At 36.8% G+C, this 27,641-nt stretch overlaps 3 protein-coding genes across 4 annotated transcripts in view; 1 reads left to right on the top strand and 2 right to left on the bottom strand.

The window, feature by feature from the left end:
* Positions 1–1,923: 1,923 nt before the first annotated feature.
* Positions 1,924–5,830, bottom strand: LOC112467452 (odorant receptor 13a-like). Its single transcript, XM_025036086.1, has 7 exons — positions 5,795–5,830; positions 4,203–4,472; positions 3,556–4,036; positions 3,002–3,101; positions 2,707–2,826; positions 2,488–2,643; positions 1,924–2,039 (listed from the first exon to the last, which is right to left on the bottom strand). Exons 1-7 carry the CDS (start codon positions 5,808–5,810, stop codon positions 1,986–1,988), a joined length of 1,197 nt encoding a protein of 398 aa, XP_024891854.1. The 5' UTR covers positions 5,811–5,830; the 3' UTR covers positions 1,924–1,985.
* Positions 5,831–5,874: 44 nt separating this feature from the next.
* On the bottom strand, positions 5,875–15,799 carry LOC112467450. Of its 2 annotated transcripts, XR_003042261.1 has the most exons (5): positions 15,477–15,799; positions 11,526–12,598; positions 9,623–11,281; positions 6,004–7,331; positions 5,875–5,931 (listed from the first exon to the last, which is right to left on the bottom strand). XR_003042261.1 is itself a non-coding variant. In XM_025036084.1 (4 exons), the coding sequence occupies exons 1-4, from the start codon at positions 15,489–15,491 to the stop codon at positions 7,208–7,210; spliced, it is 2,871 nt and encodes a 956-aa protein (XP_024891852.1). In that variant the 5' UTR covers positions 15,492–15,799; the 3' UTR covers positions 5,988–7,207. The 2 variants fall into 2 exon arrangements, 1 of the variants encoding a protein (XP_024891852.1); XM_025036084.1 differs by lacking the exon at positions 5,875–5,931 and having other exon boundaries at positions 5,988–7,331.
* The window catches only part of LOC112467451, a 29,394-nt gene continuing 9,015 nt past the window's right edge, over positions 7,263–27,641 (top strand). The window contains exon 1 of the mRNA XM_025036085.1: positions 7,263–7,333. The gene's annotated coding sequence lies outside the window, so the exon portion shown is untranslated. The remainder of the gene's footprint in view (positions 7,334–27,641) is intronic.

Genomic DNA, 27,641 nt, shown 5'->3' with positions numbered 1-27,641 from the left:
GCACGTATGTCGTAAAAAATATCATTTATTCGTGGTAAGGGGAGAAATAAATACATTCGCGTAACGGCTGGCGACGTTCTCTTTCTAAAATTAGTAATATTTAGTAACGTTTCGATCGTTTCTGACCTCTCAACGCATCGAAATAAATTATACTTCAAGCATGGCGCATAATTTCGGACGGAATGCAGGCATCAGAAATGAGACGAGATAAAGGCAGAAATATTCACCAAAGCGTGATTAGGAAATATCGGGATATGGTGAACGTGGAAACATTCGAAAATTGCAGAGAATGCAACTCACTTACCGCTTACAGCTTACATCTTCTCTCTTAAATTCTATACGTGATAGTCTAAATTACAAACATGAGTGCATATTAAATAAAATCGTCTCGATTACAAATGTGCACATTTTTGGCTCGGTATTGACTAAACGTACTTGATTTAAAACATTTAATTACAAAATCATCGCAAACGCACATTAGTGAAGTACATTTCTAAAGATTACGTTAAAGATTTTAAATGTAACTAATTATACAATTACGCGAGTCGTAATTGTCGGCAAATGTACATTTATGAAACGTCATTGTCGTCGTCTGTACAATTGGTTTTTTCATTTTTGGATGGCGTAATTTTTCGTTAGCGTTGCGTTTAAAAAAATTATTGAGAATATCCCGACAAGTTTTCATGACAACTTCTCTACATCGTTGATATACAAGCGATCGCCTTTTAAAACTAGCCAAATATCACGTACTGTTTCTTATTGATACTAGGTCAATAGATTAAGTTGCACGAAAGATTTGCACGAAGGTAAATAAATTATATTGTATTGTTAATAATGAGCATAGTTTTATTAGCTTTTTGAAATAATTTTACAATTTATGTGTAGGGGAACTGTGTCTAATATCGCCCTTGTTCTTCATTCCGCACCCTACGATATTGAGACTACGATACTGTTACGTGTTTCATTCTGTCAGTGAGCAGTGGAAACTGTTGAACAACGCTGCTTTGGATAATCTTTTGTTTTACTTCAGTTAGAAATGTGATATGAAAAGTAGCGTGACAGTTTATAGTTTTAACGAGGTTTCGAAATTCCGCAAGAGGTATCTTACGTTATTAATACAGCAAAAAAATATGTGCTAAAAACGAATTTCTGCTTAAAACATGTTATATTGTGTCTAATTTTATTCCTAAATTAGAGATATTTGTGGCTAACTATTATTTTGACGCTTTAATTATGTTTCTTCCGTGCGCTATTTCTAATTCCGCCCTCGAATATTCATTATACCGTCCATTTTTCCTAATTGGTCTGCTTTTAGAATATCTATGAAGCTCCCTCAGTCTCCAATGTGTAACAAGATGTTTCCAAGAGTAAATCGGCCAGGCAGGATGACTACATCACTTCACCCTATAGTCCGTGAAACCCCATGGACTTTCTTAATCGTTAAAAGAGGGTATTTTTTTTACCAACCTTATGTGTTCTATTTTAAGTTGTTTCTATTTCCAACATATATTGCGTGTCATGATTGTACAAAATTTAACAAAATTTAACAAAAATAATGGTGTAAGGGTGCGATATTAAAAACATTTTTTTTCGATGTCGAAAAATGCTACGTTTTTCAGAAAAAATAGTTAAAATAAACCTTGAACACATTCATGCTATAGAGATCATATTATGATAATCCTAGAATAAAATGATGCGGTTTAGTTATATTTTTATAAAAGTTTTTAGTCAAAATTTTGGTTTTTAAAAATGTGGTACGATATTAGGCACAGTTCCCTTGTAGCATCATTTTTTTAATTAAGAAATTAAGTTGTAACGCCGAAAAATGATAAATAAATAATATGTTTTGTTGCACAAAAACATATTTATCCAGCAAAAATTACATTTTAGGTATAATAATATATGTAATCCTATTAACACAGTATATAGAAAATAAGTAGTAATCAAGTATCGCAATTAATTTAGTATCATTCCAGCATTATACTCTAATCCATCATTGTCAGCAATGCAGATAGGTATCCCATTGACGTTTTCACTGTCTGTGTAGAATAAAAGTAAAATATAATTTCCGATTTTTGTCTTATCGGTTTAATAAAAATGATACTATTTTGATACCCTTAGTTTATTATATAATATATTTAAAAAGCACAATATTCAGCTTACAGAGAACTTGGCATGAGATGCAACCGTGATATATATGTGTATGATGGTGCAGAATTTTGAGCCATTCTGCTTCGAGCAACTGCAGCTCGGATTTAATTTAATAAGTTGTAAAAGTATCTTTTTCAATTAGTAGGATCGAAAGAGAACATTTTTAATTTTTTTAATAAAGTATAAATTACTTTAGAACGCGAAAAATAAAAACTTTATTAAATATTAGAAATGTTTATTATTGTGTTTTTTGTCTCTCCCTGTCTCTCTCTGTAGGCTAAAAATGAGATTTTTGTTGTGCGGAAAATAAAATGTTTTTTCTATTAGATATCTTACTGTTCCGAACATTTCTAATGAAAAAGCACCAAATTTTCCAGCCGTCAATCTAAGTGGAACTGTAGATCGATACGCCATAAACATTAAATTTTTCGCGTCTTTCGGTGATATATCGTACCACTTGCATTCATACACGCCATACGCCATACTGGTGCTCTGAAAATTATATTTCTGGTTTACACAAAATAATCGCTTTTGATATACATAGTTCTACTTTACCTCCGTTAAAAGTCTTTCAGCTGAGTAACAATAAATATACAAATGTGTCAATACAAGAAGGACGTAAAACGAGAGAAAACACACTTTAACAAGAGGTACATCCAAATGATTTGATACTATCTGAAAATAATGCTTTTTTATTTTTAAGTTCAACAATTGTTTATAATAATCAACCGTAAAATTTTAATCTATATCTCAACTCTATCAAAGAAACATTACTATTAAACTAAAAAATTGAAACAGGTATTAAACTTTTCTGTTGCATAAAGAAAACAAAATAAATCATCTCACTTACCGTGAAAACTTGAAAGCTTTCAAAACACAGTTGAAAAGTAGCGGCAAACATGTGTACAAATAACACTGCGCTGTAGCAGTCGTCAACTATCTTTGCGTTCCTTAAAAATTCATATATTTCATATTCTAATTAATTATCGATTAATTATAATTATTTTAATGTACAAATTTTAAAAAAGATTTAATATATAGGATCTCAATTTTTTAAGTAAACTGATATCTCACTTTTTAATTGTCCACATTTAAGTCCGATAATCTTGAATTTTTTTTAAATTTGTAGAATCTTTAGAATTATATTATATTTAAAAAAGAACTATCTTAATTGGGAAGTATTTTTTGTCTATGGGACATTGTATACATCTCTTCTTATAAATATGAAAGAGAGAGAGAGAGAGAGAGAGAGAGAGAGAGAGAGACACACATTGAATTTTATTTTAAGTTATCACAAATAATTAATAATGATATCTTATGAATAAATAGCTGTAAATGTTTAGAGATGTTTTGCACTATATTAAATAATTACTAAATAATCTGCCTTGAAATTTGTCGCCATACCTGATGAGATGTTCGTGACGGACAGTGATCGCGGCTAAACCTTCCTTAAATGTCGAGGAGGATATAGATCCTTTGGCTAGTTTGTCGACTAGGTCGTTCAGTGCCGTTCGTAGATTTATCAGTTGTGCGCTTATGTGCAGCACGAGTAACGAGACGAAACTGTCGACGGTACAGTTGATGAGGGCCGAGTACGTACCGCCGGAAAGTTGAGTGAAAAAAGTAATTTCGTAGTTCGGACTCTTTTGAATGTTGTAAGGATAGGTAAACCGATACACGAGGGCCCGTTGAGGTTGGTGCATATTTCGATAGAACTTCAGCAGATTGAGAGAAATGTAAAACGTGACTGTGCACGTGGAGGCCACGTAACATCTAAGAGATAAGGTTCTGCCACGTCTCGCAGTATTTAACATTGTATTTCGTTCTCGATCGTTCTTCGACGTCATCCAATCGGTCATGACCGATGTCATCAGCGTTCGAAGCGCTTTCGGATTAAACATAATACATCAGTACGAATAGTATATGGATGGACGAGACCATTTTTACATAAATAAAACTGTTGTACAATATTGATATTAGAATTAAATAACGAATTTTTATTTCTTTTTACATTTATCTCTCACGATAAAAATATCGATATAATAACTTACTTTCACCGTGATACCAAGTACCGACTAATTTGCATAGTGCCATCAAGCTGAAGTTCGCAGAGGCAACGTATTCCACCATCCGAACCACATTACCCCAAGCAAGGATCATATTCGTTAATTGCGGCACGATCACGTAAAGACACAGGATACACGTAACAATTATGAATCTTATGCTTGGCCGGTGAAAATCACTCAAAGGCGTAAATGGATCTGGCCATACGCCTAATATCCGTAAACATTGACGACTCAGCGCAAAGGCGTAATTTAAATCTAATCATTAAATCAAATTTTACAAGGAATATTTCTACTTATTGCTCATTTAGAAGAAACATTATCCCTCTACGTTATTTAAAAAAAATTTTTTTACTGTTTTGCAATCATGAGACGTAATCATTTATTTATTTATAAATTTAAAATCCGCGTCATATTTTTAAAATGTTTTGTAGTTAAAGGTATCTCTAATTGTAAGTAGCACTCATAGTAAATTTCACTTCATTTGTGTTACTTCTTACAATTTGTCATAAAATATTATAAGTTACAACTAATTGGAATTGTTAAGGGGAAATATCAAAAACAGATGAATAGTAGAAGTAAAAAATAATACATATTATTTTACTACAACTAAACTAAAAATTTAAAGTATGTGTTCTTAGTGTAATAACATTTATAACTCTTTTTAAAAGATTTTTCTTCTTTTATAAGATTTTGTATTATTATTTTGACGCTATTTTAATCGTACTTCGGTTTTCTAAGAATTAAAGTTTCCGACAAACTCTTTGTCTATAACGGAGAGAAGAAAGAAATAGGTAGATCGTGCACACATCAACAGAATTAACCGTTCAATTTATGCACCATGTTCAACTTTGCCACTCAAAAACACTTTGGATCAATCTATACGTCGAGAAAGCAAGGTTTTGTTAGCATAGAAAGTTTTGTATCTATTCTCGGAAACTTTCGTGTTCTCGGAAACACGAAGTTCCGAACTTTTATGACAGATGTATAGTATAGACACCTGGCAAAAAATGAATGCGGGTTTTTGCGACAAATTGTTGAAAGCGAATTATTCCTTTTATTTGATAAGTAACCGTTAGTTATCTGAATTAAATTATTATATATTATAATGTTGAACGTCTCTTACTAAGGAATCATTTCATAAGCAACATATATTAAGTAACAAACAGAATATGTGGTCGCTTTAAGAAAAGAAATATCTTTGTAACGCTAAGATAGTAAAAGTAAATTGTAATGTCAAACAATATGACTAGTTAGAATTGATTAGGTAAAATTAAAAAAATATTAAAAACGAAACATTATTAACATAAATAATATTTTATATGGAACAAATTATTTAATAACATTTCTTCTTTAACTTGTTTCTTTACGGATAGAAGTTTAGTTATAATTAATTTTTGGGAAAATTTTATACATTTTTAACCGGAATGAAGAGTTCTTATTAACACACAAATGATTGAAAACGCAAGTTTTATATTATATTGTATTATATTTCACTCGACGGCGGGCACGCTTATTTATTATTTTTAGTAGAATATCGTGGTGCAAACTTTTTGCTATTTTTCCGAGATATGTTCTACCTTCGTTGACGTTCATTGCAGTTCACGGAACGAAAATTATCGTTTAACTGAGTCGCTCTTCGTGATTATGTCAAACTGCCTGATTTTGCGCTTGCTCAGTACACGAAGGATTGAACCGCTACCATCTGTGAGTACTTCTGCAAACCCTTTCGGATAAGAATCAATAGTAACATGAGCAGTACGTGATCACAGTGCAGTGTATCAAATACCGTGAATGTAGCGCTTGCTTTTCGACTATAAGCAAATTGCTTGCCCAACGAGGAATATTCGTTCATTCACATCGACCAGTGCTTAATTTCCAGCGGTTCAAAATCTGCAAAGAGATGTCACTGAAGTAAGAATGAATAGACTCGAACATTGCACGTATGTCGTAAAAAATATAATTTATTCATTGTAAGGAGGGAAATAAATATATTCGCGTAAACGGCTGGCGATGCATGACGTTTCTCTTTCTAAAATTAGTAATATATTTATTAACGTTTCGATCGTTTCTGACCGCTCAACGCGTCGAAATAAATTATACTTTACGCATGACAATTTATATTCGGACGGAATGCTGGGATCAGAAATAAGACGAGATGAAGCGACAGGCGAAGATATTCAACAGGGATTAGGAAATACCGCAATACGGTAAAATTGGAAACATTCGGAAATTGCATTAAAATGCAACTCACTTACCGCCAAGCTTACATCTTCTCTCTTAAAATCTATACTTAATTATCTAAATTAAAAATATGAGTTCATATTAAATAATATCGCCTCGGTGGCAAGTATGTACAGTTTTGGCTCGGTGCTGACTCAACGTATTTAACGAAAACATGTTTAATTGCAGAATCATCGCAAACGCAAATTAGTGAAGTGTTTTCCTGAAGATCTCGTTGAAGATTTTAAGTGTAACTGATCACAATCACGCGAGTCACAAATTTCTATTAATCGAAAAATATTTTATATACCATGCGAATTTATTATATCCAGTGAGCCTTGGAAGAACGCATTAATTCTATTTATTGTTGGCATTTGTATGCATCAACATGTTTGAGTAAATTATAGTTTTATGTAAAAAAAATGTTTCGTGCTGATTTGTTTGTTGTTTCGTTATTTGACGCAGTTAAGGAATTCGCGCATTGTTAATAATTTTATAAGATGTCCTGTTGGCATTTTTGACGCAAGAATATTTTCCGTTGATAATCGAAATAAATTGTCCCATAATAGAAACGTCGAGACGAGAGCAGTTTGTGCATTGTGTCCGAGAAAAGAAGGGGGATTTAACTAATTAGGATCCTTTCCGGGATGCAAATGCAACAAAATGCTAAGAGTAGAATATCTTTTTTTACAGAACTGAATTAGAGTTGAAAGTGCCAACTTGTAGGAGATGAGTCGATGAATGCAATTTGAGAACTACAAGGAAAGTGTCTAAAGGAAGACGTTGCCGGGTCTTGCCTGTGGGCACAGGAAGCTGGAACAATCGTGTCTTCTGACAGCGTCCATGACCTCCTCGAAGTGACTGGACACCTGTATGGCCGCTCCAGGTTGGATTCTGTAAGTACGCGTGAACGTCGATTAGTGTATAGGATAGCGAACCATTAGAAAGTCGGAGACACACTTCGACAAATGACCGGCACCGCGGTTAATTACTAATTAGGTGTGCACTAGATTGCGAATCTTTAATCTTCTCACCGTGTTCTCCATTAACGATCGCTCGCTCCAATTAACTCGCTTTCTTTAGGGCGCGCGGCGCACCGATTCGGGATACATAATCTGATTTAGGAAGTATCTGTACTTTCATCCTGAGGTAAATTAAAGACTAATTAAGTATTTATTAATTATAATGCATTATAATTGTATGGAGTAAAATTTAATTATGCTTCTTGAATATAAACGTGACGATAGGTTAATCTCGAACTAAGCAAAGAGAAATAAAATTTGTTTTAGTAAAATTTTATTTCAATATTTTCTACTTTTATTTAATATTTATCGACTAATTAAATGCACGAAATTGAGAGAAACGGACTTGTTTTAGAGAAGTTTTAAAATCTTGGAGGCATAATGTATATAACCGTGAGCAGAAAACTGGCAAAGGAAGTATATTGTCCTTCTTTCATTGGACATTGCAATTCTCGCTATTTTTAGAAATGCGGTTTGTCCCGCAAATTCTCGTCACGTATGTGAGAACTGCTTGCTCGGGAATAGTATGCATTACAACATAGTACATGATATAATGCCGCTCTCTCATCGGTATATGGATGCACGCGTTTGCAGTGAATCGAATTGAATAAATAGCGTGTATTTCACGTGTTGTCGGTACAGGAAATGCCATATTTGTCATTAACAATCCCTTCGTATATAACGAACACGTAATATCGTTGGAATTACTCGCGAGAAGCTCTGTTATCCCACTTTGAACTTATCTCAAGCGATACTTGTCTTTCTTAAACCTTTCTTAAACCTTAGACCTTGTAAACTCCTCGAAGTTTTCCGAATTCTAACTATTTCTAACTTTCGAAACTAAAAGACATGTGAAACAGTCTTCATTACATTGGAATGATATAAATAAAAAGGTGTGTGAAAATTTATTTGTATCCGTTACGAATTAATTAATTTATAATTATGTGTTACGAATATAAATATTTCCAATATGCAAATTTTAAACAGGGTGAATTATTTAATGACATGATACATTTCGCTTAATTACCATAACACTGATGAAACCACATCAGAAAGCGACTCAGTAGAGAATTATATACACGGTTAGGAAGAACTGGAAAGAGAATCGAACGCGACGTAGTAAGTAAATTATCATACAGCTGCACGCGAGTTTTCTCTTTGTCTTTGCTTTTCTTTTGTTTTCGTGATAACATGTTTGAGTCTCTTTCTCTCTGTCTCTCTCTCTCTCTCTCTCCCTCTTTCTCTCGCCCATTTTTTTTCTATCGTACATGGCCAGCGCGATAGCGGACAGGGGGCAGCGTGCGCGTACAGTGAAACTGTGCTAAGAGGTAAAAGTCGAATCAGTCAGTAGGACGTCGTCGGCGAAAGCTGGAAGAAAGTTATACACTCGGGCTATAGTTCCGACTGTTATCGGTGTCTCGTTGACGCTTCGAGTGCCTGATAGTTCTGGTCGATTAAATCGGCTTGTACGGTTTCGTGAGAACACGGCGAGAGTCGATGCGATAGTTCATTGTATTTCGAGAGTGACCATTACCAACAAATAACGGCTAGCAATATCTTTAATAAAGCAAGCGTAACCGCAATATACCTATGTGCATATTATACGCGTATTCCTCTTCTATATTTTATAAATGCCAACAGTGAAGAAAAACTGTCACGTTAATTATGACATCTTTAATTAGAAATTTTACTTTGATGTAATACTGCAATCAATCATTGTTATATGAGAATTTTGAACAAATACTGAAATAATATACTTCAAAAATAAAAATAGAAATAATTAAATACTGTACTTAAAAAATAAAAATTATATTAATAAAAATAAGTAAGAAAAATGAAGGATTTTAAATGCAGTATGTACCTTAACAACGATCTCAAAAATTTTAAGTGAAAGAATCAAAAGACAAACAAATACCTAACAAGAAAAGATAATAATTTCTAAATAGAAATGTAAAAGGCATAATTGTAATAATTTTTTATTCCACCAAAATTTTTTCAATTTTAAATAATCTATTAAATTTACATAAATTGCGTATCCATCCGATTATATTATAATAATTATGTTCTAAGGTCATTTTCAACGATTTCCGAACGTAAAATAGTAAAATAGAAATGTTTCCGTTTCTTATAGATAAGAAAATGTAATAGATCGAAAGTACTCACAGTCTCAGTAATGCTGCCATCTTTTTCTCCATTAGCACCGAGGCATCGGAACCTCTTTCGATCATCGTGTCGCAAAATATCCTCTTAGCGCAGGGCGTATTTGTCCAATCGCCCGGTATGTGAGCAACTTCCGCGACTTCCGCATTCTCCAGATTCTGCAACGTGTCCAGAAGCTCCTGGTCACTTTCGACATTTCGCTTTCGTCTCCTGTTTGTTGTTTCCTTCTCGAGATCACTCCCGAGAACTTGCGATCTGTCCAACACGAAAGAAGTACCGTCGGCTCTCTGATTTCTTCTTCGTCCATTATCTTCATTTACCGAAGCCGCGGCGTTTGTCAATCCGTTCTGATTCAACATATCTACTTGAAGATTTTCTGATGGAATCTTCAAGCTGTCTTCGACAATTAGAATAGCATTTTTATTCAGGTGTTTCTCCTTATTCTTCTTTGGAATTAGAAATTCGGTGATGTCGACGCGATCCGAGTCAGCAGGCAGATCAATTTCCACGATCTCGCTGATGGAATCGGCCCCTTTCCTCTGGAAACGCTTGCTGCGGACCAGATTTTTCATGTCGGCGTCCGTCTTAAAGATATCTAGATAGTCAGGACTTCTTTTTTTACGTCTATGAGTCTCCACGTAATCAGCTTCGTCCACCACTTGTTTACTCTCCCGATTTTCAATCCTCTCGGCGTTACGCTTGTCCTCCTCCAGGACCAAGAAGACCCCGTCGCTTTCTGCCGAGTTCGTGCCCTCGTTTCCCGCTTTGTCGTCCTGGGGGACGTTTTGCAGAATGTACAGGGTCTGCGGCGTCGCTTCATTCGATCTTACATTCTCGTCCTCGAGCGTTCCTAAGTACGCTCCAGTTTCCAAAGCCCGCTTGTGCTCTAAATCGGCGTCGTCCACGTTTGATCGTTTCAAAACGTCGACATCGAGATACCGTCCGACCGCCACGGCGCCTATGCCGAGGGCGGCGCCAGATGCGACGAGACCTAGAGCCGGTATTAGGATACTGGTACCTGACGCCATCGTGTCGATCTTGTCCTGAGCCTCCTTGCCCTTAGACAGACCGAGATTCTGCGAGATCTTGTGAGTAGCCTCCACCAAAGGATCGATCACCGGCCTGGTAAACTGCGAGACCCTCTCGACTCCGGTGGAGAACTGGTTCTTCAGATTTTCTGAGATTTTCACCCAGAAAGGCGGCTCGTACGGTCGTTTCAAGCCGTAGAAGTGCTGATTCGGATAGTAGTTCTTCGTGGTGTAGCTGTCCACGATGTTCTTATTGTTCAGCACGTACTTCTTCTTGTGACGTTGCTCGGTGAACGAGTGTTGATTCTCCGGGAAATTGTCCGGTCGGCGTTTCTCGTTCTTCAGGATCTTAGCCGGTTGCACGCCCAGCTCCGGATGGGCGTACTGGAGAACCGGCGCGCGGGCGCCGGCCTTCAGCGCTACCGGCGCGATGGTCTGACTTTCGGGAGTGTAACGTTGAGAGATCGGGTAGCTCGCGACGCCGTCCGGATGCAGCATCCTCTTGTGGACACTCGCGCGGTAATGGTCGTTACGTGGCTCGTACACCTCAGCCTTCAAGGCTTCGTTTTTGTAATTTCTCGGATCCCACTCGAAGTACACGTTGCGGGCTTCCTCGTCGTAATTACGACCGTACCTGTCGGGCGTAAGGCAAAATGAGAAAACTGTGAAGAATATTGTCAAATGTAACAATATAATAATCTGTAATTAATAAATAATTAAAATGATTGATATAATTATTAAATTTTATCAGCATCTATGTTTATGTGGATTTGATAAGTAGTTGTAATTGGCGAGTCTTTATTTAACACTCTTAAAATTTCTTTGCCGATACTCAAGCAATATTTGACTAATTTTCTACAAGCCGTATCTTTTCTTACCTTCGATTAATATCCTTAAAGAACTTCTCGAATTTCTGCCTCTCCGCGTTATCACCGAAAAGCTCAACGGGAGGATCCGCGGTAACCGTCGGACTGCCTTCAGGTGTTATCAGCTTGTTGTTGATAACTCGAGCGTTTCGCCAGGTCTGCAACTTGTCGATAGGCTCGTCGGGCACTCTCGTACCATGAATTACTGGCGTGCCGTCGATGTCCAGCGACATAGGCGATCTCTTCGGCACGGTCTTCACGTTGATCTCCGAACGAACAGTCACCTCCGGAGGTACAGCTTTACCATCTCGATTCTTCAACAGGTTGGCACCAATATTTGTCCTCGTAGACGTTATATGAGGTATATACATGTAATGAAACCCATCGTTCGCAACACCTTGATCGTTAAGCTCGAGATTTCTCTGAGCTCGGTCCTGGAAGTTCCTGGCAAACAGGATACTGCCGAGTCCAGCCTCGCCCAGCCTGTCGTAGTTCGTTCTCTCCTCGACGGTGGACTCCAAGTTTACCGGCAACGGTTTCCAATTTCGATACTCCTCCTCTTCTCCCGGCGTCTCTAGTTTCAAGGCTCTTCCCTCCGCATCCAACGGTGTCCAACTACCATAATCGATTACACTGATAGGTTGACTTTTCTCAGATGCCGGTTTCTTATCGATTCGATCGATGTCCGGCTTTTTATTTTTTGATTCCGAAGATCTGGAGATCGTCGCCCTGATCTGTTCCACTTGAGCTTCCTCGAGTCTTCGAACCTCATCCTTCCTTTTGGCTTCGTTTTCCTCATCATTGAGCACTGATTCATTCTGTGCATTTATCGAAAAATTTCTTTTATTTTCTAATATAAAATTCGAATCTTCTCGAGCAGGTTTTGAATCATTGAACGATGATTTGTCTCGTCGCTTGATGATCAAAGTGGCCACGTTGCCTTCGCTCGTTCGCACTTTCAGCTCTTCCGTTTCACCCGGAAGACTGCGAGAGACCTTCAACATCGTCCTGGTATAGCCTGGTTTGGGTAATTCGCCATAGCATGTGCCAAGGGTCAAGGCCACGAAGAACAGAAGAGAGATAATCTGAAATAAAATTAAATTGCGTAATATAAAATCCATCATATAATTCTTGAAACTGTCAAATTATATTTTCTATACTGACTTTAGCTTTTCCAATCAAAATAATTGTTATATTGTGATGGATTAGTTATTCTAGATTAATAATGCTTAACGTTAACGATATTATAGTAGATTTCGTATCCAAACTTTTTTCAACTAATATATAGTGGCCGACGAAATTTAGAAAAAAAACATGATTGGGAAATGTTACGTTAGATCTGTGTAAAGTTGCAATTTTTCTTCAGTGGTTGACTTCGATTGTTTGATAATTTTCATCGACACGACGGGGTGACGCGACGCCTCATCAGAGATACTGCGCGCGCTGTAATTCTTGCGTGAGCGTGTGCATCTGATGTTGCGTACCATGCATGATTGCGCCTCGACGATTGAAGAACAAACGGAGACGACCGGAATGCGAAATGAGTTTTAAAAAAAAAGGTTTTCGAAAGTCGGCCTCTCACACGAGTCCCTAGAAGCCCCGCAATCTGCCCGCAAACAAATACACCGGCAAACATTTAACTGCTGTGGTTTTCGAGTCGCGTCCCGCGAATTCGCGTCAGCGCGCATCTCGATTTATTCGTAACGGATGAATCGGCCGAGTCATCGGAGCGGCAACGCTCGAGCGGTTCGGCGCCAAGAGAAATTTAATAGCCCCTCGAGATTGCCGGCATTCTTTCCCGGCATTAGAAAATAGCAATGTAGTAACCGAACGACGGGTTACTTTCTATTATCTAAAATGTGACGATTACCCCTGATTGGAATTACGCGCAGCTAACAATCGCGCGATTGCACCTGTAAATTTGCAGCTGACACATTGCGTGAATTATAAAATATCATCTCGACGTATCGAAACTAGGTGATAGAATCGTAACACACGGAGTGCTCGCGAAGAAATACGAATATGTAGATCATTAAAGTAGATAGCAGAACGTCCGCCTTCTCGAGGGGAGGGGGGATCGATGGTCGCGCCAGTAATTAATTAATAAAAATTTGTGCTATTAGTCTCGTTTCCTTGGAGATTGTCATTATTTGGAGTGCAACTTTTCGAAATCACTCAAAGTCCTCGTTAACGAGAAAACGTCCGAACATCCGGCCGTTGAAGTACGTGCGCTTGAAGTTCGACGTGTGTTACGGCGGGGGAAAAAAAATACTTTCTAATCGCGCACGCGCAAAAAGCGGATAAAATGAAATAAAATCGTGAAAGGTGGCTCTGGACCGAGCGCGCGCTCCGCCAACAAGTGAAATGGAACGACATGCTTTCCCCGTGCACGTTTTGCGCGAAACACGCGCGTGCGTTAACTCGTCTACTATATGGCCGCGTACGTATCGTGCCATATATATGTATATACGTCAGCAGGGAGTATGCGAAACGATCCACTTTTTCCATTCCGATGACTTTCGATAGACGATTGACAACTATTGATATCTGATATTGATACGTGGCCGAAAGAGTACTTTTTGCAATCTCTCGTATTAATTTCGATAGCAATTGCTCATTTATTTGTCTCATACACATTACAGATTCAAGAATTAGGATTTAATCGACTTGATTAGAAATTACACTTTTAAGAGCATTTCAAGAATAAAAGGTCGATTATTCTCCCAAAGCTATAGATTACGTTTAAAATAATTTGGAACCTTGCGCGAATGTAAATAGAAATCCAATGAGTAATTATATTTTATCGCGTTTAGAAAATAATTTTGGCAAATTTATTAATTAAAATACTTGAGATTATTTCTTCAGCTATTAAGATTGTCTCTATCTTATTACACTACATTAAATTTTATATTTTTATGACTTTCTTTTTTATGATTTGTATGTCTTTTTGTTTAAATCTAAAATCTTATGCCAACATTCAAGACCTTACGTTTAATAATTAATCATTTAATAATTAATAAACCGCTTAATAATTAATAATTAATTAACCATTTATTATATATTTATTTTCGAAAAATGATGTATACATTTTCCATTTGACGGACCGAATTTCGTGCGAAACATAAAAGGATCTCAGTTAGTTTAATGCTATATACGCATTAAGGCGAAGAAATATGCAGCGCAACGATACGCATGGCACACTGATGCATGTCACTCGTGGTTTCCGCTCCAGAAAATCCACGGGTCGACATTAATTGCACGGCAATTAAGCCTAGATCTAGTTTTTTTTTTCCCGATGACCGTCGCGTTCATTCGTCTGGAAACCGCCCACGCTCTATCGCCGATCGTTGATCGTGAAGATCGGGTTTCGTCACGCGTGCCGATCGATTAAGCACGGGCGTCGTGAGATGATCGAGATTAACCCGCGATCAACCGTGCGGTATCGTTCACGGCTCATTATTGCACCGATCACGAACAGAGATAAGCCGCCCGTGTATATTTACGTAATCGACGGAAATAACAGCCCATCCGCACTTTTTGCCAATTAATTAATCATTATTGCTTCTATCCTATTAATGTTTCATTCATAAAAGTTTTTGCAGGTGAGATTGTTAAAATTTTCTAGATATCACGTAAAAGAGGTAAAGTCACACCTAGTTGTTGAAGCAATAAAGAATTGCTTACTTTAGCCTGGAAAAGCGATTTCTCTAAATAGGCGTTAATTAATTGCGTAATGCTGAATATTTTACGATTGAGAAACTAATTTTTCACAAAATTGATTAAAAAAAAGCACAGTTTGGCCGCGCAGTTTCCACGTTTCTTCCTGTTTAACAATTTATTGAACCGCGCACGATACAATTCGCAGAACTTTCTACGAAAATCACGCTATCCTAAACTCGCGACGCGTCACATGTATATTTAACGATAAAAGTAGAAAAGAGAGAAAAAAAGAGAAATATTTACCTGGCATTTCTTCATCGTCGCTGTTTCCTGAATTTCCTAGCAATCTCTGCGATAAATAATAAAAGATTACGAGGCGGCGCAGAGAAACGTGCACGAGATCTCCGCAGGGGGAAAAACACGAAGATACTTTCTTCAGGACTGCATGATATGCGGCTGTCACTGGTTTTCGTCGCGAATTGAGAAACGTCGCGCGAATCGCGGTGTCTCTGCCACCGGCTCTTCAAACGCGTGACGAAAGTGACGAAGAAAGAGGAGAAAAAGGGGTCTCTCTCCGGAGGCTCCCTATCGCACCTGTTGACTCCCGGAATATCTTCGCGAGACTGACGGAGCCGCTCGACCGGCGGCTCCTCGTGCGCCCGATCAACGTATGAGCGAAACTTCTCTCCGACCTACTTATCGCGCCCGCCTTCGTCTTCTTCCGTAGAAGACGCGAGACGTCCGCATTTAACCCTTCCGGTGAGAGAGGGGAGGCTGATCCTTCTTCTATCGTTCGGTATCCGTGAGATTTAAGGGAGACATTTGGGGTGATTAAAATTATTTATATTAAATTGTCATTATAATATATATTAATTTGTCCGTCATAATAAATGTGTGATCACAATGTTCAATCTTTCCGGAAGGAAGTTCACCCTTTTTCTATTTTTACGATTTATTTACACGAGCGAAAAAAAATACACACGCAACTGAAGACGTCTCCGTACACAATTCACAAGTGTTAAATGGAAGAGGAAACTATGCCATATTTATATAACAAAAACGGGCTTCTTTTCAGAGAGTTCTTTTTCAGAATTCTTTTAACCGTTCGAGATATTCGTCTTTCATTTTTTGGCGGTCCAAAAATATGAGACAGAGGACCTGTATTTAATTTGTAGTTTCTATGCAAATCCCAGTTCTCAGTTTAAATGTCAGAGATATCGTTTAGCAAAAAAAATTCATTAGGTAGTTTAAACAACTTTTAGGAGAATACTATTTATATGAGTTACCGATAATATGTTATTAATCGGCTAGAGAACAGAGAGGGACAGAGGAAGAGAGAGAGAGAAACAGACGTAATGGTATAGAAGAACGTGTTCATCAGGAAATAAAAATAAATTAAATCGGGTTCTTTTACAAATTAAAGCAACCTTTATTTATGCTGCATGACGAAATTAATTTATGGCAATAATGCGTTATTTCCGTTCGTTCCAATTACCACGCCATAAGAAGAATTTACACATTCGAGACGACGATTGGACCACGTCATTATATCTTTATCTCTGGTTTCCTCTCCTCTTAATACTTTCTCAATACTCATATTTCGGTCTTCATTTCTTTTACACCACTTTCATTTCGTGTTTTCGGACTTGTATAATTCCCATCAGATTTTCAAATTATATGCGAATATCTCATATAGCGATATTGAATTGTAGGACATATAATCTCATAAATTTATAGATCCTTCGATTTTTTGGAGAGTCCGAAATTTGCAGATTTGTAAATTTACCTTTTTTCTTCATAAAGAATAAACATTAATAAAATTATCTTATAAAAAATAAATAAAAATCTCTAATAAATAACATAAACACTTTCGTTTAACTCTTAAAGAATGTGGATAAAGACAACCTCATTCTTTAGCTGTTATGACGAAGAGACTCGTTTCTCTAAGTCTAAATTAATCCACTTATTATGAGCCTCACACTAAAAATATAATTTTATGCTGTCGTTGTATAAACTGGAAACAACGGAGTGGAGATTCCATGGCGATATTCTTAATGGCAATATTTGCACCGATTTGTCTTGCTTTGCGTGCAGTTCCAAACGCTTCTTCTGTTTAATGTGCTTCTTCATCTATTGCATTTAATCATTTTTATTAAATTAAAAAATAAATACTATTTATATCAAAATAGCCATCATTACCACAATAACTTGAAAATTTTCCTTGATATAAATTATTACAAAGTGCATCACTGCAAAAATTTCGGAGATATTGCATTGTCCCTTCTTGCCTACTTACGGATTAAATAAATTGTGTCAACCATAATTGTCCTTTTCCGTTTAAAATGACTTGTCAGAAAAGTCACAGTATTTACTGCATTTTCATACGTGTTTTGTTATACCATTGTTCCGCTCTGGCTCGGTCTCTCTCTCTCCTTCCCTCTCCCTCGCCCCCCCCTCTCTCTCTCTCTCTCTCGTGCAAGCAAGTTTTAATTATCGAGTACAGATCTTTATCAACGGGATTCCGGAGACGCGCGAAACTTCATCGACGGCAGCCGGTTTAATTTTCAAGTTCACGAACGAGAGGCCGGTTCGGGACAAACCGGAAGAAGCGTTCTTCGTGAGAGGCCGCCAGTGAGTTCAGAGACCCGCCAGTGAAAGTCGATCGGTTAAATGACGACGACGACGATGCACACCTGTGTAACGTCCTATTCTGAGCGCGGGCCGCAAGTACCACGTGTTCCCTTTCTGACGAAATCTCTTTGATCTCTTTTTGCTTTAAATCAACAATCAGTTCTTCCTATCCGCAACAGTTGAACACCTTTGGAATAGTGCATACGATCGAGATATTAATACTATTAATAATTTTCTATTGTCGCTAAGTGCTATCTTTCTCCGAATGTTATTTCTTTACAAATTATTCTTTATAAATTCTTTATAAATTATCTGACATGCAATTTTGATTAATAGGAACAAATTACATTAGCCTGTAACAGAACAACTATTAAAATCAAATTTTAAAATAATTTGCATTTATTAAATAAGTGTAGATATGTTAATGTTTATAGATATGTTAATGTGTACACAATTATTGTGGAATATTGTGCGGAGTATTCTTTGTAGAAGAAATATAGAGATTCAAATATTTCAAAGAATCTACTTTCACTTTTTCAGAGATTCTGGACAAGTAACGGCGGGAGAAAATAAAAAAATATTTTGTTAATTATTTATATTTATATATTTAATTATTTTGTTATTTATAATACAAAATTATGTTATTTTTAATAATTAATTAACATGCAAAAACAACAATATGCTTGCCATTTATTTTTATAATTTATAATAAATTCTACTAATATTTAAGGAAAATATTACTAGTACAAATATATTTCTTACATTATATACATTTCTGATATAATCAATTAAAAATTTTTATTACGTTATCACATTGAATATTTACTTGCCTATTTTAATGTCTTATACAACAGGAGAGTAAATAAAAAGGAGAGGAAATAAAATTAAATGAAAAATAAGGGAAGCCACATAGATAAAATTATAATTAAAAAATAAAAAGGTTAAGAATAAAGAAAGCAAAAGAACAGAGGAAATAAAAATTATTTGTTTGATGAATAGATATCTTAAAAAAGTAAATTTTACTTTACATTAAAGTTTTCAGGACATACAATACATGAATATTTCTTGATTTAATATTAAATTTTAAAATCCAAAAACTGATAAATTTTCCAAATGATCCGAACTTTTAAATTTCTCACGATCGTTTGAGTACCGCCGCTTGAGTAATATGGATCAGTAGGTAAGTGTGGCCCATAGTAACGCATAAACGCGAGAGGAGAAAGAGAGAAATTGCAATTCTCCTGAATGCAGCACGTGACTAATACAGCATATTATCGCAGTTCGTATTTATCGCAATTGATCAAATTGCTCGTGCATTAAATCCCTCTCCATCGCCTGCAGTCGTCATGCAATTTTTTTTGTTTCCTCTTTCTCTGGAAATTGCACTCACGGACACGTGATTTAGTATGCACAGACATTGGTTTCTATAACGCACAGTTTCTATAAAACACATTTAAACGAACAGATATGGAAATAGATATGTTCACGAAAGATGAGGATCAGAAAAGAAGATTTATACATGCATTCACCAGTAATTCTTGTCAAGCAGCAAATTATCGTGACGTGATTCATATGTTTGCTTTGTCATTGTTTTATCGTCTCTCCGCAGGTGGAAAGTTCATCTTAATGTGAGCGCGAAGAGAGAAGTCTCGGTCGTGATCCATGTAGACATCATGTAACGAGTTTCTCTTTTCAGCTCCGAAGGGTCAACATCCGGCTTTCGGCGTGCCTCTTATGGAAATCTAATATGAGCATTTTAAAATACGTCTGTCGGCTAATTCCTTTTGAAAAGTAAAATGATCCTAACGTGCTGAAATTTGTCTTCATTTGTCCAACAACTTGTGAATTAGACCTACCACGTTTATTGCATCTTAAACGTTGATGGTTACTGGTTATTGCTCTAATTAACTTTTTTCAATATTCATTTTCACACACCATAAATGCTCGTTGTATCTTTGTAAAATTATTCTCGAGATAGCTCTGCAGCAATAAATAACAATTCAACAGAAAATAAGTGGTGTATTTGTGTTAAATTCAATCGTTTGTTTGTAAATCCTACAGTATTTTTTTATGTACATCTAAATATAAATAAATTTATATTAATAAAAGTAATAGGTATATATAATTAAGTTAATATCTAATAATAAATACAAGAATAAAAGAATTTAATTTGAGATTAATATTAATTAATAATTAAATTTTTATATAACAAGAGATTACGTAATAATTGTTAATTAATTGTTAATAAATTTTTCTGGTGTAGAAGTCTGATTCAACCGTTGTAAATATAATAATTTTATAAAACAAATGGAAATAATTATAAAATGAGAAGCAATATCGTTGCATCTTAAAAATAAAAGTTATTTATGAAATTTAACGTATTTTGTAAATTATTTGACAGGTTTACAGCTCCATTAATTAGCAGCAACCTCAGGCTAAAGCGCTTGACTGTCTAAAAACTCACACAAGGTCTCCGTAAATTATATATATTTTTCGTCTTCGATTTCGATGCACCCATGTCTACCGTCGCGAACTAATCATGGAGAGAAAAAAAATGGACGTTTACAGATTATACGACCTTAGCAATAAAAGAAACGTGAGGCTCTTCTTAAGTATCTCGGATTTTGAAAGGACACAAGTATTCTCAAGAAGCTTCGAATCGTGAAACATCTCTCTGACATTCTCTTTTGTCATTTTGCAATCAGATCGCCGATCAGATCGTACGAATGTTTCCTTAATTCCCACCTTGTTCTCGACTTTCGAGGAGCGTTCGCGTCCTCAAGGTATCACGCTGCGCCAACAATCAGCGAAATCATTCGGCATTGTGCTCACGTTGTGTGTACATTGTGTGTATCCCACGCGTATCGCGATGCACAAAGGCCTTCACGACATTTTCCAATATCGCTCGGCACACTCGTTTTCCTTGACATACCTCGAAGATGAGCCCACGTATCGCAGAGAGCATCCTACGTACACTTACGTATCGCGACAAAAATTTTCAGCACAATGAATACAAAATTTTCAATTGCACAATTATTATAAAATAAATGATGGATGCTGAAACGTTACTGAAATCTTGATAATTGCAATAAATCGCGCATCGCAAGATGTAATTTTTAATTTTATATTTACCGAACGAATTTAATTTGTTCTTAAATGTTACATGTCTATTGTAATAGTAGTTTTCTAAACATAGTCAAATATTTGCCAATTACAGCGATATGTTTTAAAATACCTACATATCTTTTAACATTGATATCATTGTAATGATTATCATCATACTATCATAATATTTACTAATGCAATCTAAAATACGCTTACAGTTGATTGTCAATTTTTATATACCAATAACATTCCAGCTTTTACAAAATGCTGTAAAAAGGAATTTATTACAATTTATATTATTATATTAATGATACAATTATATACAATTTATATTTATATTAATATTTTCTTTGTATAAAAATTGTATTGGTCTAATAGTTCGTAGGAAAAAACTTAGCAGCTCGAATTGAGAATTGTCGGCTACAATCCTTAATGCATGATCATCCGTGGAAATAAGCTCGCCATCCGCATACATTATCCGCGATATGCGCTTTCACACAGTGCTGCGAGCCGCATCACTTCCGTCGTGGTGAAACTTACTGATATTAAAAAGAGCCTCGCACATCGAGTCGCCGTGCGTTTAGCCGTGCATTTAACGCAACGGAGAAGACGAGAGCCGTTCGTGATAAACGACGACGACTTGCATGCCGCGACGGTATGCCGTCGTATGTGATATTTATCTTCTATCTGGCAATGTCGTAGAGCGGACAGGTTCAAGTGTAAAATTGTGAAAGCTGAACATGCACGAGATGCCTCAGAAAATTTATATAATGATATCAGATAATATTCCGTACTTTATGCAAAGTTTCTCTCTTATTAAAAGCGAAACTGAGACTGATTATGGCATTATTTAACGCTGAAAATACATATTGAGAGATTCCAATGAATTAAGTTTGCGCGACGCGCAAGTACGTGAACATAATTTTGTTTCTTCCAAATTTAGTTTATTTAAGCAGTTTCTCTTGGTTTATTTAATATTAAAGTTAAAAAAAAAGCTTCTGAAAAAAAGGAGGCGACATAAAATATTCAAATTTTCTTTCGATCCGTTTCGATTAAATTTTTCTTGAGATAAAATGAGAACTTAACAAAAATAACATCCTTTTATTGTTCCGGCATCCTTAATACATTTAGGGGACACATTTATACGCGATATGTGTTAAGTATGACAGATCATTTTCACGTAACGTGGCCGAGATCGCCGTCCCGACAATTATTCTCTCGCCGACTGTACGATTTAATTGTTCGTGCACAATCTCTCCACGGAGAGAGATGCGCCTTTGCTCGTCGTTTATCTGAGATCGCAGGTAGAAATAACGTGAAACTGTCGCACTAATGTCACAAAGTGAAAACGGATCGTGTTTAAATTATGAGTGTTAGACGATCAAAGGCGTTTTAAAATGTCGGTGCGAACCGTCGGAAAAATAATTATCTTGCATTTTCCCACCGCGATAGAAATCGATCGGCGAACTTCTCTAATCTTCTCAGCGAATCTCACGATGATGATTAGAGAATTATTCAGATCGTGAGAAGAAACGGTGAAAGTTCTTTTTTTTACACGGTATATCGTTAAAAGGAGGGCTTCTTTTTTAAGCGGATGTAGGAAAAACCGCGACGGCGCGCGCTTATTTATTTGTGTTTATTTTCCGGAACGCGAAACGTCGCCTAGTCATTGTAATGTGTGTTTTACTTGGGCGCGCGAGGACGCGGCGTTCCTTTGGCCCAATTTCCTCGGACGTGAAAAGGTATCGAAGAGGCGGAATCTCGGAAGCGTTTGTCGCGAACGCGCGGCGGAAATGCGCGCTCTTCCGTTTTACGAGCGATCTCGTTGCTCAACTGTGCTTGAAACTCGCGTCGCTCCCAGAAGTAGAGGAATCGCCGCAAGAAGTGGCTCACTTTCGATGCCGAAGTCGATGAGTACGATTCTGGTATTTTGCTTCAGGTTTGAAACGAGACTCATCGATTTCCTCGGACTTCCTGATCGTCCTTGAAATATTCGAGTTTTGCCCAAAACCAGATGACACAAGAAATGCTATCGAGTATCGCCTAACGGAGACGTTTTATTCTCGGTGTCTCGCTCGGTGGAAAAAATTTTCTGCCGAGGACAATGTGATAAATGGCCCAGAGAAGAACGTATACTATTATCATGCATTAACACAGAAATGTGGTGTGGATATGGCTTTTAAACGAGTCGTTGAACTCACAAATAAGTCGCAAAAGCGAAATTTAGATATCTGTTCGTATATAAATGTATTTTAGTATGACAAAAAAATTTTAAATTTATCTTATCTCTAAAGAGAAAGAAAGGGGAAGGGAGAGAGAGAGAGAGAGAGAGAGAGAGAGAGAATGTCATAAAGAATATATTCCAATAGCGGACTCGCATTAAGTGGTTTTACAAGTTGTTTCTCGTCTTTCCAAATCTGGAAGATATGATTCGCAGCACTGTTTTGCTTAATTAGTCAAATAAATTCGAATGGGTGCAATAACGCCGCGGACGCAAGGAAACAGACCTTTATAGGAATGTCACACTGAGATAATTTGTTTCCTCTTCGTCGTAAGTTAAGATCCTTGAGTGTTTTCGTGGTGTTTAAAGAATTCATTCAGGGGAGTCATTAAATCGATTTGAAAACGTACCGGACGGTCTTGACTGGGTTATCAACGCGACTCGAGACTTTCCTGCATTCCTAAAGTGAAAATGGAGAAGTTTGTCCGCGACCCGAAATTCAACTCCTATCCGGCATTCGTCTTTACTATACACTGCTTCCTCTTAATTGCCAATTATCCTCTTATCGATGCGCATCTTTGACGTCTTGAACTTTCGCCGCAAAATGATATATCGATGAAAAATAATATTTCATTATTTACTGTAAATTGACGTTTTTGATGCCGCTACAGATACCGCGTCACCTGTAATAAAGTAGTTCGAACATCATTAATTAAATAACAGGGCCTAAGTGACGGGATAATCGAATAATAACGGTGATTATGCACTTGACAGTTCCGGTAGCGTGACAAAAAAAAACATTCCAAATATGTATTGTCATGTGGATACCGTTCAAGAAACTGTAATACGTTCTACATGTTATATAATATCGCGCGATTAAAAGTCGCGAAATAATTTTATGTTACGTTCGCCGGTAAACTGATTGTAAATCTTATATTACATTTACATCGTAAGCGACAAATTGAACGGATTCTCTCAATAACTGAATATAGGCCGAAGTAATAATAATTCCAGTGTTCTATTTCTAACGTATTATTTTCTCAGATTCTTTGAGCAATTCGGTGTCATTTCTTTCCTTAGTGAAAATGTCGGGAGAGATCGTCATTTATTGCGACTTTCTAGTTATTAGCATTATTTATCTTTACATCTAAGTCTCAAATTAACGTTCTGTTAAATTACAGTTCGCTTAAAATTGAGTGAAGGGTATGATTGTTTTATTCTCTCTCTCTTCCGAAGTTTATTTCACCAGAAAACTCTTACTTACCTAATCGATTTTGTTTTGTTTCGAGTAATTTCTCTCTTTCGTTCCATATCAATTATTTGATAATAACAGATGTCTCATTTTTGTTTAAGAACAATTAACTGCATATTTCAATCATAGAATCTATCTTTAAAAAGTAATGAATTACAAATACATTTGTAACACAAGTGGTGTAAAATCTATAATATATAATACAATATAGTTTTTTACATAAATTACACCGGTGAAACATAAATATCGAGCGTCAATTAATGTCGAGCACGCGTTGTTACGTTAGGCCACAAAATTATCTGTTAACCCGTTTAATCTCGCCGGCAGCTTGTTAATTAAAAATTGCCGGCGTGCCTCGTTGCCGCTTGGCCGCTTGTAATTATTGTCAACGGTAATGTACGGCGTGTGTGCGCCGGATAATTGGTCAGCCCCTATTCGCCGTCCGAAAGTCCGCTGCATCCGTAAATTCTCGGGCCGCACTGCCATAGAATAACGCCGACCTACTTCTATACCCTGTGACTACTTTCACTTGCGAGGACGAGGTCGGCACGGATGCACGGGCGGAACGAATTTCCGAATAACATACCTTCAACATGCCTCGGCATTTCGTTCTTTAAGCCCAGTTTTTCGTCCCTTTCTTCATTCGTTACTTTTACGAAAGCTTTCGCGTCTCGAGCGTAACATTCATTTGTACGTAAAAATAAGACTTACTAATTGTTGCAAGCATAATCAGAAAAATCATCGTTTTAATATATTGACGGTATTATGTTTTTATTAAGAATCGTCGTTAATAAACTACAGGACGTTTTACATATTTTGGAACAATTAAAGCTGGATACCATCATGAAATAAATGAGGTGAAGATATTCTTCTTTTCAAGTGATTTCTTAATTTGAAATGGATAATAATGTAGCTAATATAATATCGATATTATCTATATAACATAATTAAATACAACAATTGATGCTGATATTATAGATATAATTATTATATATATGTAAAATGATAATATTATATGTAATTGATGTAGTACAATATTTCACCGATTTTTATACTCTCGCTGTTTCACGCGTAAAGCCGTGAAATTTGCATAATGTGCGAACATTAACGCCATAAATCAACGGACACGAAGGAGATATCGCGTGCGTACTGATCCTCAGGCTTCCTAGGCAGTCATTAACAGCTGATTGCCGTACAGTCTTTCTTCTTGACGGCGCTGAACACTTCACGAAGCTGGCCATTTCTCTTTACGACGTCGTCCGGAGTTCTGTCTCAATACAAAAATAACGCATGTTATTATCTTTTTTAAATTATTAAAAAATATATATTCGGGCATATCGCGGTTAACATAATACGACAGAACCTTATGAGAAGATGTGCCTGGAGAAGTCGATTACCTGGTGGCCAAGTTCCATAGGATGTTTTGGAGGATGTTGGACTCTGGCTCACCGCCGGCTAAGATCAACTCGCAGATAGACTGATCCTCGCAACCGATCGACTGATCGTCGAGTATGCGTGCCTGCTTGTGTTCGACCGGCAGATCGACAGATCGCAGCTTCGAGAGGACGATGCTCGGCTGGCTAATGGAATTAATCGTGGATTAAAAATATAAACGGGTGTTTTGAGTTAATCGAGGAAAATGTAGAGACTTACGTTGTCGTGTTATCGATCCGTATGACGTTGGGCTTTAACGTCGCCAATAGTAAACCCAGCGGCAGGAAAGTACCAATTAGAGTAATGATTTTCTTCCAAGGAAACGGTCTGTGAACGACATATTCTGATTTTATATTTGAAAGAAAAATAACTTGAGTCTTTTGAATAGATGTTAAAAAGATGAATCGTTTCGTTACATGATTCCAATGGAACGTATTATAAAGTTGTACAAACAATTCGAGATAATATATAAGTTAGATTAGATAATTAAAAATTAAAGTATAATCAGAAATAATATAATTATTTAAAAATCTAAAATATAATATTTTGATATCAGATTATTATTTTTAAACATATTACATTTATGTCTTTTTCAAAGAAATACAAATTAAGTAATCATGTTAAATATGATCGTAATACAGATTCAGTTGAAGAAAGTTTTTATTTATTGCTTTGCGTGGATTTAATGGGTATTGAATAACACATTTCTTGCATTTTCTTTCTCTCTCTCTCGACATGCATATACGTGTCAAACAAATATGCAATTTAAATATGCAATTAAAAAATGATAATATCTTAATCAAACTTGAAGCATATTTATACGGTTGGCTGCGTTACGTAATGCAATTAACGCATAAATGTTAAACGAGGTAATATATCGAGGAATACAGAAAAGTGAATATCATGCAGAGACCTAGATAGATAAATAAATAACGTTTAATATCATCTCTTTGGCATTTTTATATACGAATAACTATTTTTAAAGCAAACATCAATGTCATATTTACGAGAGCTTACCTTCCTATTCGTGGATAAGCGATAGTCGAATGTGGGTCCTCCATAAATTGCACATCGTGATATTCGCCACCCGGTTGATAAAATGGATAGGGGAACTTCCGCTTTCTCGTGTAAGTTGACTCGTGTTGCTGAACTACCATAACACCGTTACTCTCCGGTCTCTTCACCTCGATCGCGGCCTCCTGCGACGTCGGCTGATAATCACTTTGACTCTGATCGGCGTAATAATTGACGGCGTACGGTGACCTCGAGGCGTCGTAGTAAATACCGGTCGATCGATGATCGGTCGTCGTTTTCCCGAATATCTCCTGCATTTCCGGCTTCGCGACGTTTTGGACGAACGTCTGATCGAACACGTGGCCAACGGTACCTTCCTCAAACTGCGATCTCGTACTCTCCGTAACGGTCTGCCGGTTGTCGAAGGAATGACGGATGTTTGACGTTTGCACCACGCCGTCGTCCTGGAACTTAATTCTGCTCGAACGCGTCACCTCGTCCAGCAGACTGGTGATACCTTGAGACGCGTCCTGAAGGATATTCTGAAACCGCTCGTGCCGCGCGTCCAGGTGAACATTGTTGTCGAATCTCACGGGCTGCACATTGTTGAAGGGGTTCGTCCGGACAACTGGTTCCTCGATCTCGCCCAAATGCTTGCTAGGCTTAAAAACGTTGGAATCGTTCCGAGAGCGGGCTTCGGTCGGTGATGTTAATTCCCGATTAGAACTGTCGATGACCGGTCTTAATAACGAAACGACGGCCGTCGTTGTTTCGTGAACGGATTGATTCGTCGTCGAGGAAGTCTCCTCGA

Source organism: Temnothorax curvispinosus, unplaced genomic scaffold (assembly GCF_003070985.1).
Source record: "Temnothorax curvispinosus isolate PA1 unplaced genomic scaffold, ASM307098v1 QBEX01017370.1, whole genome shotgun sequence".
Taxonomy (NCBI): domain Eukaryota; kingdom Metazoa; phylum Arthropoda; class Insecta; order Hymenoptera; family Formicidae; genus Temnothorax; species Temnothorax curvispinosus.
The sequence above is the reverse complement of the archived record's forward strand: the minus strand, read 5'-3'. Positions and strand labels throughout refer to the sequence as shown.

Coding starts and splice junctions, on each gene's coding strand:
- LOC112467452 (XM_025036086.1), bottom strand. Junction 4,037..4,202: donor TACTTGGTATCACGGTGAAA/GTAAGTTATTAT, acceptor TTAATCCGAAAG/CGCTTCGAACGCTGATGACA. Junction 2,040..2,487: donor CATTAGAAATGTTCGGAACA/GTAAGATATCTA, acceptor TATTCTACACAG/ACAGTGAAAACGTCAATGGG.
- LOC112467450 (XM_025036084.1), bottom strand. Junction 11,282..11,525: donor TTTAAGGATATTAATCGAAG/GTAAGAAAAGAT, acceptor TACGCCCGACAG/GTACGGTCGTAATTACGACG. Junction 7,332..9,622: donor ATGGCAGCATTACTGAGACT/GTGAGTACTTTC, acceptor GCGTACTTACAG/AATCCAACCTGGAGCGGCCA.